We start from the raw sequence: 21,964 nt of genomic DNA, 5'->3' as shown, positions 1-21,964 counted from the left end.
GCAAATGAAGGCTCCTGGTGCTGGATTCCAGCCCTGGCTCTGACTGAGCTGGAATTAGAAAATAGCAGGGGGAAAACTCTTGGTCAGGTTTGGAGGAACCAGGGTGAGAGATCAGACTGATCCTCCCCCTTTCCTAAGTTGCCCTCCTGTCCAGAACCTCCAGGTGAAGCTTAGGCCGAGTCTCTCTCCAAGGTACACGGGCTCTGTCGTAAGTTGTTACCATTGTCAGCTAACGCTGGCTGCTGGGGCTGACGTAGAATCTCCTGAGGAAGAGCAGCTGTGTAAAATTACCAGACGGATCCTCTAGCACCCTTCAGCCAAACAATGGCCCAGCCACACTGTACATAAGAACATAAGAAATTGCCATGCTGGGTCAGACCAAGGGTCCATCAAGCCCAGCATCCTGTTTCCAACAGAGGCCAAACAGAATAGATCAGGAGCGTGTAGGCAGCCATCGCCAGGGTGCATGGCCTGGTCTCACCCCACCAACTCTTGCAGATGGAAGACACCCCTTGAATAACAATTCAGTAACCTGAGGTAGGGGGAGATAGTGATGTGCACCAGTGACTGAGGGGAGGCACAGGCAGATACAGTGGTTCTGCAATGCACAGGGAGCAGGCAGTGTCCAGACCATTTACAACCATTTTATTCAGCAGCAATCAATAAGTGAAGAAAAGAAAAAGACTTCAAAATCATTCCCTGCACCCAAATAAAATACAATTATTCTGCTGATTACATAAGATGCAGTTCTGATTGAGCAGTGGGAGAAAGTAACAGCCCCCAAACTCATGTGATGCACCCCATTGTTATTCAACCATCCAGTGACCCCCACCCCACTCATGAAAAGCACCAGCATCACCTGCCCTCCCGCTCCATCCCCTATTTATGACTCTACAAAGCAATCCGGCTTAGGGCAGAAAACAAGCTCTCAGCCCATGGCCCCTCCTTGATCAGAAAGGTTCCTTCTAGTTTGTCGACTTTCCTTTCTTGTCACAGCTGGACGTTTGGTAGAACAGGTAGCCTGCTGTGCCGCCTCCAATAGCCAGACCTTTGGTGGTCAGTGTTGCTCCTAGGCAGAAAATGGAGAGCAAACGAAATATAGGGGAGGAAAACAGAACAGTCAGAAATGGAGATGAGCGGTGACATAGGCAGGTCATGAGCTCGTTTTATTCTTTTTACATTTTCTATCTTTTAGTCCTACCATCTTTCCTCCCCCTTCCCAATATCTTAGGGCCTCGTGGTTCCGGGGGCATCCTCACAGGTGCGCACTCAGCACCACTCATTGGCCAGCATGGGGCCACCACAGCAGCAGCAGTAGCCACCGCCAGTCCCCTTCCCTCCGTGGGCTTGGGTGCACCACCTTTAAGGTCTGCCCAGACCTGACATACTCTGACAGATAGGAGCACCCGCATCCTCCAGGCCACAGTGCTACTGCCTGAGCAAGGAGCCAGTCTTTAGGAGATTAGCAAATATCTGCAGGTTATGGAGATGAGCTAAGCCTTCTCTGATACACTGCAGTGCATCTATGGGCATGCAGGTCAGCTCTTCCAAAGGAAACCAAGACTGTAAGTTCCTGTGTACAATGAGACAAAATCAGGTCTCTGTTTGCTTTTCCCAGCCTGGATCTGTGATAACCCTATAGCCCTGGACTGTTACTGGAGGCTGGCGCCATTACTGTCTGGCTACTGCTGGTCTTCTGTCCACCCCAGCATAAGTTAGCTTGAATAGCGTTGTATGTTTTTGAGAAATCAGGTGATTGTAACTACATATAAAGTCTCTCTTTTCTCAAGGTAATTATACAGCAAGCTATGTGGTTGGTGTTGCATGAGAACAATAGTGACAGAGGTTTCTTGACATCCTGGCAGAACCAAAGTTGCCAGGGAACACTGATTTCTGTTTGTGGCTCACGCTTACATTAAAAAGGTAAAAAGCAATGACTCAGCTTACCCAGGCTCTGCAAAATGGCCACAAGCCCGCCAGCAGGCACAGCACCTCCATTATAAATGGCCGACATCTTCATCAGCCAAGCAGCAAAAGTGCCAGCTGTTATACCCGAACTGGTGAACCCTAGATACGTCAACAGAGCAGGAAACCCGAATGCAGTGGCGCCTGAAGGAAAGGAGATTTTGTGCATTACATATAGGTCTATCCTGTAAAGTGCGGCCGCGTTTACCCTGCTCCTAAGCCGCGTTTTACTCACTTTCCGGCCGCGTTATCCCTTCCTGCGATCCCGAATCCACTTTAACCTACTCCTACCGCGTCCTAAAATCCCCGGCCAACCCCTTCTGCACGCGGCATGGATATTGCATGCAAACGAGCGAATTAGCTATTCCCTAGCATCCCGTAACCCGCGCCCCGACTATCGCTATCTTTCCCTGCTGTTTTGTCGCACTTTTAACCTGCAAACTTACCGCCTACCCTGACCCCTGCGGTAGAGGCAGGGGTAAGGGTAGGTGGCAAGCTTTCCCCCAGCCCCCGCTCACCTGCCCCAGCCGCGATCATGGGTGACGTTTGGCGTCACGGCATGTGACGTCATGTCTTCAGCAGCCAATTGAATGCACAGGGGCCGCTTTCCCCCGTGCTGGCATCCATCTTCCCCGGGGAGGGGAAGATACCGTCTTCAGATGGACCGGATGGCTGCAAAAAAAGTAAGTCGCGCAGCGGGAGGCAGGAGATCGGGGATGCAAAAAGTAAGTTGCTTCGCCGCTTCTCCCCTCCTCCCGGAGCAGGGCGCGAAAAGCAGCCTTGCTCCGGGAGGAGGGAAGAAGCGAAGCGACTTACTTTTTGCTTTTGGTTTTGGTTTTTCGCTTTTTTTTTTTTTTGCTTCGCCGCTTCCCTCCTCCCGGAGCAAGGCTGCTTTCGCGCCCTGCTTCGGGAGGAGGGGAGGGGGGATTGGCAGTCCCGACTTCCTGGTATCTGTCATTTCAAATGACATTGAAATGACAGATACCAGCGTGGCGTGAAGCGTTAGGCCCGCGCACCCAGGATACTGTATAGGCGCTCTATCCAGTAAAATGGGTTTGCGCGGGCCTAAGGCTTCACGGACGCTTCTTAGACGCGGTTTACATTTACATAAAATTAGTGTTCAGGATCGAGCGGTAGGAAGAGCTGCACTGTGCGGGCGGTAACCGCGGGTGCACCGGGCACTAACGCAGCTCTTCCTACTGCTCGGTACTGGATAGACCTGATAGCAAGCTGGCCATGGAGTCTACCTGCAAGCAGGTAACTCTAGTACCTGACCACATCAGTCCCTTCATGCAGGGCTGGATTAGGCATAGGCATGTCTACACTGCCAAATTCTGAAGGTGCTCAAAAACTGGGACTCTGAGTTCTAAGGGCAAAATCTCCTGCTCCTGCCTATGAGCACCATAATCTTAAATCCAGCCTTGCCTTCATGGTCATAGCTTTAGATGGGAATTTGAAACATAAATTATATTTTAAAGAGAAATTGATTACCATTCTAACTGCGATCATGTATGCTAGGGATGTCAGCAATTTAATGATGAACCACAAAATAACATTTTTCAAGATTCAGGATTTCATTTTGGACCATGACAGGCAATCTAGTCACCACAGAGGGAGGAGGAGGGGGCCGAGTGACGTTAACCAGAATCACAATGTGCTAGGTAAAACCAGTCAAAATGGTGGGATTTCACTTTTTACCTCAATTTGGCAAAATAGGAAAGGCTGCAAAAATATCATGCAGGGGACATCTTGGCCAGCCCTAACACCTTTCTTACAGCACAAGCTGAGTATTTCCCGGTATCTACTATCCAACCATTTCATGCAGCTGAAAAACTTTTAGATGTAAGGGCACAGCACTCAAAAGCATGCCAATCCCACCAGAATGCTTTAGAGGGATTGTGGAAAACTGTATTTTTTGCATTTATACAGTGCCTATCCAACAAAAGCCTTGACGCAGGTTCTTGGCCTGGACTCTGGTACAAAATGAATAACTAAATGTAACAAACTGCCTTCAAGCAGAATTGGTAAACAATTATTACATTACGTTTCAGACATTCCCTGCCACATGACTGATGGCATCTGTCTCTTACATTTATTTATTTAATCTTATGTTCTGCAAATATAAATAATCAGAATGACCCCACTTTCACTCCTGAAAGTCACAAAGCTCAGGAGGTTGCTTGAGATCTCTGTAAGATGTCAGAAGAAAGAAGTGGCACCAGACAAGCTGGCCTGGATTGCCAATAGTCACACTAAGCCTGTGCCTAGGGTGGCAAACATCTGGGAGGCAGCTGGCCAGCTGAAGTTCTGCTCCTTCCCAGCTGTGCTGAATCTCACTCAGCAGAACACAGCCCCTCCCCTCCCATTGCAAAGAAAAGGAGGGGAGGAGGGGAGGAGGGGAGGCTGGAAGGGACAGAGCGAGGAAAAACTGCTCTCCTCTTATTGCAACTCTTCCACTCATGGCCTGTGGAAGGAACAGAAGGGGTGCGGGTGTGAGAAGACCCCACTTTGCTACCTAATCCAGACCCTCTCCTGTCATTCAGAGACAGGAGGAGAGGAAGTGATTCTGAAGCAAACAGAACAGAGTAAAGAAGGCACTGCCTTGGACCTTTATGCTCCGTTGTCCCTTGTATGGGCAGTGGGAGAGAAGCAGGAGGAGGGCGACAGTGTTTACAAAATAGATCTTTTCCAACAGCTATACCAAGTTTGTGGAAGAGTCTTCCATTGATGTTGAGAGAGGAAGTTGATCTGTTAATTTTGCAAAAAAGTTAAAAACTTGACTTATTATCTGGAGGTAAATATATTTCTACCTAAGCCTGAGTTTATGGAAAATGTATTACTCACATCTTCTCAAAACAAGAACAGTAAAAATATAATTAGTACCAGACCAGCTCATTCTAATACAAGCTTTGTCCTATTCCCTAAGAATCTATCCCAGCCCATAATCCCCCCACCCAATACCCCCCCCGGATTACCAGTCACAAAGATAGTGAATTTAGGATGTCACGCGTTTAAGTGCTTACGATCCTGTGACACAATAGGTTCTTGGGAATGAGTTTTATTACTGTATTGCTTGTTTTATTCTGTTCGAATACACTTTGGGTAAGTTTTAAAATGCTGTTAAATAAACAGTGCCTAGGGTAGGCAGCAAAATCCTAAAATCCATCACTTCCAGAACCGTGGAAATAATTAATGATGTACCTGCTCCTACCGCAATATATGGGAGGGACACACTATCCCACGGAATCTTCATTCTCGTCGCCACTACACAGACAGACACAGAGAGGCTGGGCTTAGCAATGGCTCATTTTGCAACCATTATACATGTACTAGCCGTTAAGCCCGTAACAACGGGCTACATTTAAAAAAAAAATTTCGGTCCATTTCCTTCCCACTCCCCCTCCCCCCTCTAGTCTCCCTCCCTCTCCCCCCTCCCCTCCCCTCACCTCACTCTCTCCCCTCCCCTCACTTCACTCTCTCCTCCCTCCCTCCCCCCTTCCCCCTCCCCTCCCCCTCCCCTCAGCTCACTCTCTCCTCCCTCCCCCCCTCCCCTCAGCTCACTCTCCCCTCCCCTCACTCACTCCCCCTCTCTCAATCCCCTCCCCTTTCAGCTCATCCACAACCGGCAGACCGGGGGGGGGGGGTGTCCCTCCCTCCCTCGCGCGCGCGTCGCCGCCGCCACTGCTGCTGCTACTGCTCCTCTCGCTCCTGCTCCTCGCCGCCGCCACTCCTGCTCCTAAGGACCCAGCGCCATTTTTTTTTTCCGGGCACGCTCCGCTCTGACCGACGTGCTCACCCACGCATGCGCGGTAGAGCTGCTCTCTACTGCGCATTTGCGGGCCATCGGTCAGAGCCCATTTATAAGGTAGATTTCCTGTGGAATATCTTGCTGCTCACTGTACAGTTCTGCACGCCTATACTCCTGATCTATATAACACCAGCACTCCAATGGACCTCTTCATTAGGGATGTGCTTTCGTTTCTGATGAAATAGACAATGGCAACGACATTGTCTATTTCATCTTGTTTCAGGAGTGCCATGAAACAAAAAAAAAAAAGATGAAATTTCGGAAAAATTAGTATTTTGTGTTAGTGTGCACTAACATGTAGTTCGTGCGCACTAAGTCCTATGAGTGTGCACTAACTATAGTTTTCCTATTTATGGACTTAGTGCGCACTAAAGGGAGTTTTAACTAGAAATGTTACCAATAAGTTAAAAAGTGTCAATTGGGGAGCAGTTCGTTAGCTAAATGTATGGTTCTGCATTCCCATTGGCTGTCTCCTTAGTTATTTGTTTGTGTTTCCAAGGTTGCAAGGTGATATTTGTGGTGGGGTGGCCAGTGCTTGTGTTGGAGTCATTTTTGGTACTTTTTGCTGAGGATGTATATAGGAGGATAGGCTGTATGGATTCAGAGTTTTCACCCAGACACAGGCTAACCTCTGACTGAACTCCTGTTTATTGTCTTGCACTGTGAAATGTTTATGAACAGGCAAGAATATTTATTTAGTTATTCCACTAAGTCTATTATGAGAAAACTAGCAATTAACTTATACTAAAGCCTGAAAGAGGGAATGAAGGCCGCATAGCTGTTTCTGATAACTGATAAGAATTCAGAGGGAGGGAATGCTATTGCTTTCACAAGTAAAGTGTATAGTGTTGTAGTGTATAAGGGGAGACAGCGAGAAAGAGAGGAGACAGCAAGCCCTGGACGTGATGGTACGGCTGATCCTTTGGAAATGCAAGATTTTTATATCTATGTAGCAATTATTATTATCTACCATTACTTTTTCTATATGATCTGATTGTATTTGTTCTATCCTTTCACGAAAGCCTTTCCTGAACTAAACTAAACCTATTCCATTATTACCTATTCGCTCAGACTTTGCCTTAATCATAGTAATTAATATCCCTACCTCATAAGGGCAATTCTTCAACGCTATAAGCACATTGACTGGCATATATGTTATATATATTTAAACCCCTGCTTCTTTTCTCTGATCCAAGTTATATTACTCCCTTGTTTTATTGTAACTGCATTCCTTAGCCTTCTCTTGTTTAACGTTTTTTACTACTATTACTATTATTTTATTATTATTATTACTTAGATCAATGTTATTTATTGCCTTTTGTTCCCTATCTACTTGTTAATTGTAAACCGACATGATGCGATATTTATCGCGAATGCCGGTATAGAAAAACTTAAAATAAATAAATAAATAAATAAATAAATCTTCTTATCGCTCAAATAAACTCACTTTCCTTAATACCTGGAACCTTGCCTGATGTACTGAATCAAAGTTTGTGTGTGACTCTTTGTGTTGGGGATAAGCTTCTGGGTTCAAGCCCCCAGGTATAATCCCAGTAATTGTGTGTATTTATATAAGATTAGCCCCCCAGGTCAGAGCCCCTGGGCAGGATACCAGTGTGCACGGTCTGAACCTGTAACAGCCTGGTAACAAATGTAAACAAACAAGTGATATAATAATACCATCAAGTTCTAGTCAGAATAAGCAAAAGCATGTAATGCAAATGCATATTTTAAAATTTTCCAATCCCTTTGTGTTTTAGGAAAGGGGACCTGGCATTTAGGATATGCTTACTTTTAATTCCTCTGATGTCTGTGTGTTTGGGTGAGGGAGCAGTAACTAGTGAGAGGGGGAGTGACTGGGATGACTGTATGAGGTAACAGGTGTGAGAGAGACTGGAGTGGTGAGAGGGGGTGAATGGGGTAACTATATGGGGTGACAGATAGTAGAGAGACTGGTTGGGGTGGTGACTGGTGAGAGAGAGGCAGTCTGGTGTGTCTGGAGGTGACTGGTGAGAGGGGGAGTGACTGGAGTGACTGTATGGTGTGACAGGTGGGAGAGACTGATTGGTGAGTGGTGAGAGAAAGGCATCCTGGTGTATGTGGGTGACTGTATGGGATGATGGGGGGGGGGGGGAGAGAAACTGCTTAGGGTGGTGATTGGTGAGAAAGAGGCAGCCTGTTGTGTATGGGGTGGGACTGGTGAGAGGGGAAGAGACTGGGGTGACAAGTCACCCCCCACACACACACCAGGTTGAATATCTCTAGTCACCACCCCAACTAGTCTCTTTCACAGCTGTCATCCCGTAAATTCACCTAAGTCACTTCTCTTCTTACCAGTCACCCGCCCCTCCCCCCCTCCAAACACACAGACTCACATCAGGGGAATTCAAAGTGTGCATATCCCAAAATGTCATGTCCCTTTCCTAAAATATACATTTGCATTACATGCTTTTGCTGACTAGAACTTTATCAATACCTTCTCCAAAACTAGCACATCTTAATACTGTTAGACAGCGAGCTCTACCTTTAGCAGGTGCTCACCTATGGAATTCTCTACCACAAGACTTAAGACTAGAAGCAACCCCTCGAATCTTCAAAAAGAAAATAATAACCTGGCTGTTCCAGCAAGCCTTTGCTTAATCTAACAATGGCAACCTCAACACCACTTCATGTCATATATGATTTTATACTACTCATAGAAAGCAGAGCTCTTTCTGCTTCTGATGTTTTAGGGGTTTTTTTTTCGATTTTAGTATTTACCTTTTTAGAAATATTTATTGTATATTTTACTTTAATGTTTTCTTAATAACTATGTAACTGATTGTCTGTCTTTTAATTGTGTTTTATATTTTATTACATTGTAAACAGATGTGATGTTTTCTACGAATTTTGGTATATAAAAGCAAATAAATAAATAAAATAAATAGAACTTGATGCTATTATCACATCACTTGTTGTTTACACTTGTTACCAGGCACTAGCCACCCCCCCCCCCCCTCCCAGACACCACCTTGCAACCTTAGCAACCCAAGCAAGTAACTAAGGCAACCCAAACAAGTAACTAGCAACCCAAACAAGTAACAGATTTTAAAAGGCTTATGCGTGCAGGTGGCCTTACGCACACCGGGCCTATTTTCAAAGGCCTGGCCACGCATGTAAGTCCCGGGGCTTCGGGAAAGGGGAGGGGTAGGGTGTGGTAGAGGCCCCCGGCACAGCGGCCATTTGCTGCTGTGCCGGCGCCCGCAACCTGCGCCTGCCCCAAGGCAGGTGCAAAAGGTAAGATAAAGTTTTGGGGGGAGCTAGGGAAGTTCCCTCTCAGTCCACTCCGAAATTGGAGCAGACTGGGAGGGAACTGAGGAAGGCCGCGGGAATCGACGTGCACAGAATGCACAAGTGTGCACCCCCTTGTGTGCACATGTTATAAAATTGGGTGTCCATGTGTAACCGCCAGGTAGCACGCACACCTTTGAAAATGTTCCCCTTAGAAGATAGCCAATGGGAATATAAACGATACCTCTAGCTAACGAACTGCTCCCCAATTGACACTTTTTAACCTATTGCACACGAAGTCCAAAATTAGGGAAACCTGAAATAAACATCTCCCAAACCATTTTAAAAATGAAATCAAACAGATAATGACCCAAAATGAAAATGAAACAACAACAAAAAATCAATGCACATCCCTACTCTCCATTGCATCTTAATATATGCCTCACCGTACACTTCTCTGTGCGTGTCTCTTTCTATATAGGTGCCCTGCACTGCTACATGTCTCTCTGTAGCCCTATAGTCAAACCATATTCTTCTCTCACTAAGCCACATGAGCAACAAGCCAAGCCTCAACAGAAGAGACAGTGAATAATGCTGGCTTTTTTACAGGTTAAGGATTAGCTCCATTTGATTCTAAGATGCATTAGGAAAAGGTCAGAGGGCCTGCAGAGCCACAGATCAGATATCACTCTCTCATGCCTCATTCTGAACCTCTTCGCCCCAATACACAGATCAAGTCATTTATTTACTCTTTCGGATAGTAGAAAGACGAGGGGGCACTCCATGAAGTTAGCATGTGGCACATTTAAAACTAATCGGAGAAAGTTCTTTTTTACTCAACGCACAATTAAACTCTGGAATTTGTTGCCAGAGGATGTGGTTAGTGCAGTTAGTGTAGCTGTGTTTAAAAAAGGATTGGATAAGTTCTTGGAGGAGAAGTCCATTACCTGCTATTAATTAAGTTGACTTAGAAAATAGCCACTGCTATTACTAGCAATGGTAACATGGAATAGACTTAGTTTTTGGGTACTTGCCAGGTTCTTATGGCCTGGATTGGCCACTGTTGGAAACAGGATGCTGGGCTTGATGGACCCTTGGTCTGACCCAGTATGGCATATTCTATTGTTCTTACTCCTGGGAACTTAAAGCTGTTGGGTGAAGCACCATTTTATCTGTATACTACTGAGAGTATGTAGTGCTGGGAAACATTTATACAGGGATACAACCAGGGGCAATTGGCCTATCGGGGGATTGGGCATCCCCCGGTGGGCCGGTCTCACTAGTCATGTGGTCTGCCGAGCGCGGCTGTGACAGAGCCGCGCTCGGCAGACCACTTGGTATCTCCTGGGCCGGCCTGGGCGGCGAATCCCCGGGCCGGTCTTCATCGGGAATCCGCCGCTGGATACAACAGGTACAATGGGAAGGAAGCTCCTTTCCCTCAAGAGTTGCAAGTGTGAACTGAAAACATGGCTCTTCAGAAAAGCATACGACTTAACGTAAAAGGCCAATGATCTGATAACAACCACATCAGCACCAGAGATAATGTCAATAGAGCGGGCATTAATGTGATGTAAATTAATATTAATAGAACAAGCAATAATAATGAATGATGTGATGTACATTGTTAGTAGAATTAGTACCTGTATTCCTATTAGGTCGATCATGAAAATGCACTAGAATATACAGTAGACTGTGTAATTTCCAAAAATACTTATGATTATGAATGAGAACTAGATGGTGAATGCTACCACACAGTATGTGAGAGCTGACCATGAATATGTGTGCAGATCTTGTCAACCATTGTGATCCACGTTTGGAACCACAGTATTTAAAATGCCTAAATAAAGAAATAACAGTGGATAGCCTAAGTACTATTCATCGCTCAAAAACATTGATTTGGAAGGATGTGTTTGCAATTGATATCTGAAAAAAAAACAAATTTACAGACATCCAGCACCAAATTAGACAGAAGCAAGAGCAGAAAGAGGGTGCACTTCGGTCTTCTCCACATTATGATGCGTCTTCTTCAGAGGGAGGCGGGGAGTCCCTGCTGGGGAAACGTTACAATCAGAGGACAGCTTTCTAGTGCAGAAAGACTTCAAGCTTGCACGCTTCACTTTCGCCTTCCTAGCCCCCCAGAATCCTGCAAGGGATCTGCCTTGGAGCCAAAAAAAAAAAAAAGTCTTTATTGCCCTAAGCAAAGCACCAGACCCAAAGCAGAACCTATGAAAACAACCACACAACAGAAAGGGGCAAAATGAGGCAAGAAATAAAATGATTGAAGAAACAAAAAAAAGTACAAACCAGAGAGAAAGTAGGAAAAGGCGAGTAGCAGATTGTAAATCAGTTTAGGGGGCAGCCTGGTATTAGCGGGAGCAGGCGGGCGGGCGGGCAGGGACTCCAATCCGGCTCCAGGAGCAGAAGGATTCCGCCGCCTTTTTTGTGAGCGAGGGAGAGGGGCTGGACGAGAGCAGCAGTTTCACTTTCCTGTTAAGTTTCGTTTCTCAGGTGGAAGTAACAGCTACGTGGCTAGACCACAGAAGAAAGCTATTGACAGTCAGGTTTGGTTTTTTCTTTTTATAGTTACATAGTAAAGACCAAACTGGTGCATCCAGTCTTCCCAGCAAGGTGTTGAGGGGAGATTATCCTCATGCAGAAATATTACACCAAAGTTTCCACGGTTTACCTTGGTTCTTTATCAGGGATCCTCTGTGTTAATCCCACACCCTTTCAAATTCCATTACCTTTCTTATCTTCACCACCTCGTCCAGGAGGGTAAGTATTCCACTTTTTCTGTCAAAAGGTATTTCCTCCAAAAAATGCAAAACATCTCCATTCTTAGGGTTAATGTTTTATAACACAAGTACAAAAAACTGTGTTTACCCCACTGATTATAATAAATGTGGAGAACACTACTTTATCTACACTGCGTCAAAAACTGAAAATGATAGATGTGGTAGTTTCACATATACACTAAATACCATCCCGGTTACCCTTTAGTCATTGAGATATAATCATTAACTGTCCACCAGCCACCCTTATCTTAATAATTGTAGTTCCACACAAAAATGTTATTGAAGAATCTTTTTACAACTGAAAAATGTACACCACATGTGTCTCTTAAAATAAATTCACTGAATTTCTTGAATATATCGCCATTAACAAACTGCAATGTCAATCCACCGCCACTCTCAGTCCTGTCTGCCTGGACTTAAATTTCATGTATCTTAACTTTACCCATAGTTACTTAACTTATTGTTGCCTGATGAACACGTCCTTCATCAGGGGAACAACCAGGATGATAACACCTATATGTTATCATCCACGTATCCGGCAATTTTCTTCTTCCAGTAACTTTGATGGTCTTTTTAAAACTACTATCATTTTCAATTTTTGACACAAAGTAGATAAAGTAGTGTTCTCCACACACATTTGTTATTATAAAAAGTTTTTCCTGACATTATTCCCCAGTCTACCCCTTGGAACTTTATATCATGATCCCTCATTCTACAGCTTCATTGCCACTGGAAAATGTTTGATTCTTGAACATTATTAAATATTGAACATATCATTAAAACCTAGCCTCTAGCCTATATTAGGCACCGCTCATGTTAATTATGTTATTACCCCCTTATATCTTAATCCAAGTTAATTCGACCTGTTCATTGTAAGACATTTACTTGTCATTGTTGTTATTGTTTAAAATGTAAACCGAATTGATCAATAATTTTGTTATTGGAAAGTCGGTATAGAAAAATGCTAAATAAAATAAATAAATTATTCATACCTTTCAGTTATGAAAAAGCCTGTACTATATCTCCCCTATGTGTTCTCTCCTCCAGGGCATATTCAAGGCCCAAGCTGGCACCGCTTCGACGACATCACAACTGAGGATACCACTAAGATCATTGACAACCTGAAACCTTCGTCCAACCCCCTTAACCCATGCCATACATCCCTGCTCAAATTGATCAAACTGGATATTGCTTCATTTGTCACTAAATTCATAAATTCATCACTACAACATGGCATCATCCCTGATATCTTAAAATAAGCCACAGTCTGACCCATAATTAAAAAACCAACTGCAGATCCAACTATCACATCCAATTATTGCCCAATATCCACCCTATCTTTCATGGCCAAGGGACTAGAAACCGAAGTTGTCCACCAACTCTGCAACTTCATTGATTCAGATCATATCCTTAATCAATAGCAGTTCACGCTCAGGAAACACCACAGTACCGAATTGCTACTTCTATCCAGCTTTGATACAATGAGACGCGGATTCGACCATGGCTCCTCGTTCTTCCTATGCCTACTCAACATCTCTGCCGCATTCGACACAGTCAACCACGCCATCCTACTTTCAAGACTTCGCTCCTTCAAGATCACTGGTTCTGTGCTGGCCTGGTTCTCGTCTTACCTTAACAATAGGACACAAGTCCAAATTGAATCCCTTACCTCCTCTTTGACACCTTTCAGCTCTGGAGTGCACCAAGAATTTGCTCTCTTTGCTGCACTGTTTAACCTTTATCTAACCCCACTATGCCACACCCTCAATGACCTTGGAGTACACTATAAAATCTATGCGGATGATATCCAATTCTTTTTACTTCTCAAGGAAACATGGGCACTGACTGAAGTTTTCCTTAACAATTGCCTTACAATGATCCTGAAATGGCTACACAGTAATAAATTAGCTCTCAACACATCTAAAACAGAAATCATCATGTTATCACATCATCCAATCATCAACACCCCCCAATCATATCACTTTTTATTCACATTCTATCTCCAACTCCCAAAGCGTACAAAACTTGGTGTTACGACTGTCGCTGCCCGACGTCTCCACTCCGCCCTCCTTACCTCTTTGGTGACTCCTTCTGCAGTTGATGGACGTCTGGCTACCACGGCGTCTGCCTGCCGTCCTCTCCGGCGTCCCTGGTCCAGCTTGGGCGCTGCATCCCGCCATGTTGTTCAGCTGCCATAGGGCGCGCCGCGCGGCCCTGCTTCTTATTCCTTCTTTGGCGCGAACCTCAGGGGCGTCCCCCTGTGATGATGTCACGCATCCCGGATACAAAAGCCTACTCTGTTTGCTAGCTAAATGAGTCAGCAAGGTGAAGGGACTCCTTACGGATGGGATTCGCTCTCCATACCTAGCTACTCTGCCTCTCCTTAATTGAACTTACTCTATCAGGGTATCCACTCCTCAGGGGCCTCTCTCTTTTCTTTCAGGCCGCTGTCTGGAATTGGTACTCGCTCCTCGAGGGCCCATGTTTCCGGACTCACTGCCTGAGCTCACTTCTGCTTGGAAGAAACCACTGCCTACACCATCAGTGAGTTACCATCTATATTCTCTCAGAGCTGTTCCCTGGAACCAGGTACTCGCTCCTCGAGGGCCTGCCTTTACTCCAGCTTCTGTGTTACCTTCCGGGAGAAACCGCTGTGTGAGTAATCTACCAACGAGGTTCTATCTCAGAACCCTGTGTATGCTCCACTGTACTCACTATCTCAGTTTCTCTCCACTACAGCACAGCTATTGAGGGATCGCTGTTCCAGTGTCCTGAGGGACTACAAGCCCAGCCGGGCTTCATCTCTACTCACTACCGCCACCTCTGGTAGCTTCTCAATTCTATTTAATAAAAGATAATTCTGTGTTGTGTGTCCTAAAGCTAAGCCTGACCTGTGGCCCCTCACGGGACTTCCCCCCGTGGGCGTGGTCATCTGCCACAGTGTCCAAGGGTCCACCCAAAACCTTACAAACAATAACACTTGGGAGTCCCTATTGACCTCTCTCTCTCCATGCACAGCCATATATGATATATTACCAACTCCTCCTATAAACTACGCCTGCTACGTCATGTCAAGCCCTTAACTCGAACATGTGGATTTCAGAGCAGTCCTTCAATCCCGTCTATTCTCAGGAATTGATTACTGTAACTCCCTCCTGACAAGCCTACCTCTATATGCTCACTCGCTCACTACAAATCATACCAAACTCTTCAGCAAGACTCCTTACCAGCACTCCCATGCGCGATCATATCTCTCAAACCCCCACTGGCTCCCCACATCCTACCAAATACAATATAAACTTGCAATGATCATTCACTCTGCGATACATAACTAAAATTCCCCATGGCTCTCCTCAACAATAAAAATGCATGCGCCTCCTGACAGCTCAGTTCGTCTAACCAGATGCTACCAGTCTTTCTGCCTACAAAGCTCACCCATCTTGAGGAAACCAGGGAACGTGCACTCTTCTCTGCCGGACCACTACTGTGGAATAACCTACCAAAGACAATAAGATGTCTCAGAGAAAGATCTTTCTTCCAAAAAAAAGCCCTAAAAACCTTACTCTTCAAGAGAGCATCCCCTCCCCCAACGTAGATGACAATTGAATACCCTGAACTCATCCCCTTCAGCTGATGTTACCAAGTCTTCCATCCCCTCCCCTCTGGCTTCTAACTCAACCAATCTCATGCCTTGATGCTTACCTTTCTTCCCCCCCCTTAAGATTTTTGTATTGCCCTTCCCATTTTTCCAATGGCTGTCTATGTTTTATATTGTACTCCACCCTGAACTTCTATTTGTTCATTTTTGTACCCCACTCTGAATGTAGGAAGGGCGTGTAATAAGTGCTTTTAAATAAATAAATAAATAAATAAATAATAAATAAATATCATCTCGTGTGTCTTTCTGTGCAGACTCCATACCATTCTGGTTGTCTTTTTCTGGGCCATTTCTATCCTATCTCTATCTTTTTTTCGATATGGCCCCAAAACTGAACACTCCAAGTGAGGCCTCCACCAGTAACCTGTATAGGGGCAGTATCACCTTCTCTCTATATACAACCCGGCATCTCTCTGACCCTAGTCACTGCTTTGTCACACAGATCACGGGACACTATTATCAGATCACGGTCTCTCTTGGTCCTTGCATATCAATCTCTCACCCCCCCCCCCCCCCCACCCATTACATTCTACTCCTTTACATTGCTCCACTCTGGCAGTGTCCTTCCAGAACATTCATAATACAGCATCGTAGCATTTAACAGCAGACAGAAACCCATATGGTCCACTCAGTCTGCAGAACAGCTTGTACTGGTGCCATAGCACCATGAGCCCACATTCACAACCACCTGGGAGGGGGGTTCCCCCTCTATTCCCACCTCCTTCTCTCAGTCCTTGGCATTGGTACGACAGTTCTCTGCCAGGGTGTTGCGTCTGTCGGTCTACGACGGCTTCGCCCCACCTACCTCTCTCTACTTGCGGCTCCTCCCGTTCACCTTGGACTGTTGGCCGCCGCGGCGTCTGCTTGCCGCCCTCTCCGGTGTCCCCGGACCGGCTTTGGTGCTACCTCCCGCCATTCACCTTCAAGGTACCTCTAGGGCGCGGCGCACACATGCCGCCCTCATCTTTATTTCCACGTTGGCGCGAACCTCAGGGGCGTCCCCCTGTTCTGACGTCACGATTCCAGGGTATATCTGCCTACATCATTTGCTAGCTCATTGATTTAGCAACTGGAACTCTTCAGGACTCTTACAGATGGGATTCGCTCTCCATTCCTAAGCTACTCTGCCACTCCAGCTCTAACTGGAACTCTTACTACCCTTCAGAGTCACTAACAGGGTACCCGCTCCTCGGGGGCCTCTCTGCTTCTTTCAGGTGCTATCAGGAAACCGGTACTCGCTCCTTGAGGGCCCATGTTCCCTGTGTCGCTGCCTACTACTTCTACCTTCTACTTGGAAGAACTAACTACAGTCATCATCTGTGAGTACAGTAACACCTCTCTCTCTACAGTACTGCTTTGCCGGAATCAGGTACTCGCTCCTCGAGGGCCTGCCCTCCGCTTCAGTGCCAGACCTCTCATCTAGTGGAATTTCTGCTGCTGCTAGTGAGTACAACGCTACTGAGTCTCTCTGCTCTAAGGGATCAGGTACTCGCTCCTCGAGGGCCTGCTCTCCCTGTCTCAGAGCTCTCCTATTCTACTTGGGACTCTGAATGCTAATTCTATTGTGCACTCATAACTCTCAGTCTCTTTCCACTACAGCACTGCTTCCAGAGGATCCGCTTTCAGCATTCTGGGAGAGACGCGCCCAGCCGGGCTCTACAACCACTACTCACTACTGCCACCTCTGGTGGTTCCAAATACTGTTTAATAAAAGATTCAAATCTGTGTTTGTCTGTCCGGAGTTTAACCTGACACTGTGGTCCCTCACGGGACTGCCCCCCGTGGGCGTGGTCAGCTGCCACAGTGTCCAAGGATCCACCCAAACACCAATAACCATAACACAGGGTCCCCAGATTGCAGGTTCCTCCAGAAGCAGTCTGCATGTGCCAATAGATTTCACGGTCTCTTCCCTCTGTCAGGACCTGTAAATACTGTCTCTGCAGTATCCCCAACTCCAGGTGACCCAAAGGACAGTAACAGGGCTGGGGAATCAAACCGAGATGTGCTGCATGGCAGAGTGCAGCAATGCTACTGGTGGAAACTATTGTAAAGAATAAAATCACAGAAGATATAGATAGATATGATCTAATGGGACTCAGCCAGCATGGATTTACCCAAAGGACGTCTTGATTCACAAATCTGCTACAGTTTTTTGAAGGGTTGAATAAGTATGTGGATAAAGGTGAGCCAGTAGATGTGGTGTATTTGGATTTTCAGAAGGCGTTTGACAAAGTCCATTATCAGAGGCTTCTAAGGAAACTAAAAAGTCATGGGATAGGATGAGATTACCTTTTGTGGATTGCAAACTGTTTAAAAGAGAGGAAAGAGAGAGTAGGATTAACAGGTCTGTTTTCATAGAGGAAAAAGATAAACAGTGGAGTGCCTCAGGGATCTGTACTTGACCAGTGCTTTTTAATATATTTATAAATGATCTGGAAAGAGGTACGACGAGTGAAGTGATCAAATTTGCAGATGACACAAAATTATTCAGAGTAGTTAAATCACAAGCTGATTGTGATAAATTGCACGAGGACCTTGCCAGACTGGAAGATTGGGTATCCATATGGCAGCTGAAATATAATATGGACAAGTGCAAGGTGATGCATATAGGTAAAAATAACACATGCTGTATTTACACGATGTTATGTTTCATGTTAGGGGTTACCAACCAGGAAAAAGATCTGGGTGTCATAGTGGACAATACATTGAAATTGTCAGCTCAGTGTGCTGTGGCGGTCAAAAATGCAAACAGAATGTTAGGAATTATTAGGAAGGGAATGGCAAATAAAATGGAGGATGTCTTAATGCATCTGTATCGCTCAATTTTTAGAGCGCACCTTGAATATTGTGTGTAGTTCTGGTCGTTGCAACTCAAAAAAGATATAGTTACACTGGAGAAGGTACAGAGAAGGACAACCAAAATGATAAAGGGGATGGCATGGAACCACTCCCTTATGAGGTAAGGCTAAAGAGGTTAGGGCTGTTCAGTTTGGAGAAGAGACGATTGAGGGGGGATATGATAGAGGCAGGGCTGGTGCAACCCACTGTGCAAGCCATACACTTGCACAGGGCGGTAGCCTGGAGGCGGTAGTGGCCTTAGGGCCACAACTAAGTTGAGTGAGCTGCTGTCACTGCCGTGCCGCAAAGAACAGGAAGAGTCGCAGGCTGCCACAGCGAAGAGGAGGGAGTTGCAGGGCTGCGGGCGGTTCCCAACCCGCCACACAGTGAGTGTGTAGAGGCGGCAGAGGACCTTGCGGTGAGGAAGAGGAGGAGCTGTAGCGCTGTGCTGTGAAGAAGAGGATCCCTAGGGCTGTGCGGCGGTTCCCAACCTACCGCAGGGTGAAAAGTTACAGAGCCACGAGACCAAGATGAGGAGCTGCAGGACCACATGCTGGGTGGCTAGAAGGAACGAAAAGCCACCAGGCAGCTCCCAAACTGCCCCGTGGATGAAGTGGGGGGCCAGAGCTGCTGGGAGAGGCCTTGGTGACTTGGTGTATGTCTGAGCAGGAGGAAACCTGTATGTGGCTAAGCTTGAGTATGTCTGAGCATATGTGTGTGTGTGTGTGTGTGTGTGTCTGAGCATAAGCAGAGTGAGTGTGGATGTCCGAGCATGTATGTGTGTGTGTGTGTGTCTGAGAGGAAGTGGAGTGTGTGTGGGTGTCTGTGCATGTGCATGTGAGAGGAGGCATGTGTGTGAAAGAGAGAGCATTGGGTGTGTGTGAGAGAAGGATCACTGAGATAGATGCAAGCTCTAGGGATGATGGAATAATAGGTCTAAATCGTAGTAAGTTCTTTTTGAGCAGTAAAGTCTTCAGTTTATATCAAGAAAAGTTGAAATATTGAAGCATAAGGTGTTCTCTTCGTGTGTGTCTGAGCATATGTGCGTTTGTGAGCATGTGTGTGTCTGAGCATGTATATGTGAGAAAGAGAGAGATCTTGTGTGTGTTTATGCATATAAGAGGGAACGTGTGTGAGTGAGAATGTTTGTGAGAGAGGAATCATGTGTATGTAAGAGGGAACATATGCGTGTATGAGGGAGAGAACATATGTATGTATGTGCATGTATAGATAAATATCTATGAGAGAAAGAGAGAGGAGACAGTTTATACATCCTGTCTCTCACTAATCCACAACATCTCAGAGTGATTAGAAATCAAAAGTTTCCAGGTATGGACAGTATTATTTATTTATTTGTTTATATTTGGTTTTTATATACCGGAAGTTCCTGTATACAATACATATCACTCCGGTTCACATTAATTATTTTATCCTAATTAGTTTTAATTTTTGGATGCTGTTTGATGTGTCTGCTGTTTTGAAATATTTCATTGGTGTTTGAGAAATTTAAAACAATTTGTTTATGAGCTTTTACTTATTGGATCTTCCATTCACCAGCTTTTTTGAAATATTATTTTTATTAGTATGTTTATACTATTATGATTAATGTATTATATTTCTTGATTTTATTGTTTAATGTCTGAGGATTGGTGATGGTTTCTGTTTTTCCATTGTTGCACTGCATAGAGTCTGACTTGTGGTTTTTCTATTCAGTTTTTGCCTGCTTGTTTCTATTTATACTTTATGATTTATTTTTCCTGTATTTGGTGAGGGTCTGCCTGAGTTCTGCAAGTGTGATTGAGGAGGGGTTTTCTGCTAGCGTGTAGGAATCTATAGCAGCTTGGTTTCTTCTATTTCCCTAATAGGAGGTGTATTGGTGTTTTAGGGCTTGGTGTAGGGTTGTTACTTTTTTTTAAAGTGCTGGCAGTTAGTGCTGTTTTGGTGTGGGAGGTTTATTATATTGTAATTGTAATTTACTCATAGCTTTCTGAGGGTCAAACCCACACCTAACAGGTATTGCAGTAGCCTTAATTCCATATGGTTCCAACTGTCTTTTTTTGTAGGATTTTCTGGTTTGCACCAAAGAAGTGCAGGCAAATACTTATGATATATTTTCTTTTACCTCAGAAGACTGTACTTTGAATATTCTTTTTCATGTAAAATCTATTATAAATGCATCATTTTTAACCGTGGACATGGCGAGAGCACGGGGTGCAGGTGTATAAGCTTTGCCTAGGATAACTAATATTCTTGCACCAGCAATGGGTTCCAGGAGAGGGAAGGAAGATCCAGAGGGTAAAGGAGGACAGTTTTTAAAGTTTAGGTTGTTGGAAGGAGGTGGGCATTTTTGGCAGGCCCAAGACAGAGAATGAATGAAGTATGGTGGTGGGGGTGGGGGTGGGGGACAGAACAATAATTGTTTGCTCAGGGCAGCAAAAAAGTAGCACCGGCCCTGGATAGAGGTCTACAAAATCATTAAAGGATGCGAACGGGTAAATGTGAAATGGTTGTTTACTCTTTTGCATAATACAAGGACTAGGGGGCACTCCATGATGTTAGCAAGTAGCACATTTAAAACAAATCAGAGAAAAATCTTTTTCACTCAATGCATAATTAAGCTCTGGAATTTGTAACCAGAGGATGTGGTTAGGGAAGTTAGTGTAGCTAGGTTTAAAAAACATTTGGATAAGTATCTGGAGTAGAAGTCCATAAACTGCTATTAATCGATATGGAATAGCCACTGTTGTTGCTGGCATTAGTAGCATGGGATCTATTTAATGTTTATTTACTTGCCAAGTATTTATGACTTAGATTGGCCACTGTTGGAGACAGGATGCTGGGCTGGATAGACCCTTGGTTTGATCCAGTATGGCATTTCTTATGTACTGATGACATTTATATTTTCATTTTGTGTTGGTTTCCATCCAAAAAAAATACCAACAAAATGTCACTGCTGTCGTTTTTGTTATTTACTGTACTGTGTGCTAAACAGATGGTGATGCTGGGAACACAGGCTCCCAATGCCACTGCTGTGCTAAGAAACCCCCACGCTCTGAAGCCCAGACCCCCCCCCCCCCCAACAAGAAATATCCAAAGCCACTCCCCCACCCCCTCCCACTTTCAGCCCCAGATCCCTGCACTACTTTTTTCCTAAATAAAACATCTTCTGTCCCCTCCTGGGGATAGGAGCAATCTCCAGTTGCTCCTGCCCCCAGGGTACCAGAATGCCTTAACCCTTGGAACTTCAGGAGCTTGAGGAATATAAACTGAGCTAGGCCCAAAGAGACTGAAGGCCCATTTATTCCGGCGTCAAGTGTTTGGCTGAAGAGCTGTTCTCACCTCTGTTTTATGTTCTTGGTTTGTTTGTGTCATTTTGATATCATTACGAATGTACTTTTGTAATCTGAATGAATTTGTGAGAGGTGGAAAATTAACCATTTAAATAAAGAAATGAATAAATAAGGCCATTGATTTAGGGATAGGAGGGGGTCCCAGTCTTTCCTTCTTGGGTCTGGGGCAGAAGGGAACAGGGACTTAATGTTGGAGATTTCTTTGCTAAGGAAGGGGCAGAGGGGGCCTTGGGAATGCCGGGGGGGGGGGGGGGGTTCTTAATCGGGACTTTCTGCCCCT

At 45.2% G+C, this 21,964-nt stretch overlaps 1 protein-coding gene across 1 annotated transcript; it reads right to left on the bottom strand.

The window, feature by feature from the left end:
• Positions 1-624: 624 nt before the first annotated feature.
• On the bottom strand, positions 625-5,219 carry IFI6 (interferon alpha inducible protein 6). Its single transcript, XM_029571888.1, has 3 exons — positions 5,167-5,219; positions 1,948-2,109; positions 625-1,069 (listed from the first exon to the last, which is right to left on the bottom strand). Exons 1-3 carry the CDS (start codon positions 5,216-5,218, stop codon positions 966-968), a joined length of 318 nt encoding a protein of 105 aa, XP_029427748.1. The 5' UTR covers position 5,219; the 3' UTR covers positions 625-965.
• Between the last annotated feature and the right edge of the window lie 16,745 nt (positions 5,220-21,964).

The sequence above is a fragment of the Rhinatrema bivittatum genome, chromosome 11, assembly GCF_901001135.1.
Source record: "Rhinatrema bivittatum chromosome 11, aRhiBiv1.1, whole genome shotgun sequence".
Classification (NCBI taxonomy): domain Eukaryota; kingdom Metazoa; phylum Chordata; class Amphibia; order Gymnophiona; family Rhinatrematidae; genus Rhinatrema; species Rhinatrema bivittatum.
Note: the sequence above shows the minus strand (reverse complement) of the source record. Positions and strands in the feature narration are given on the sequence as shown.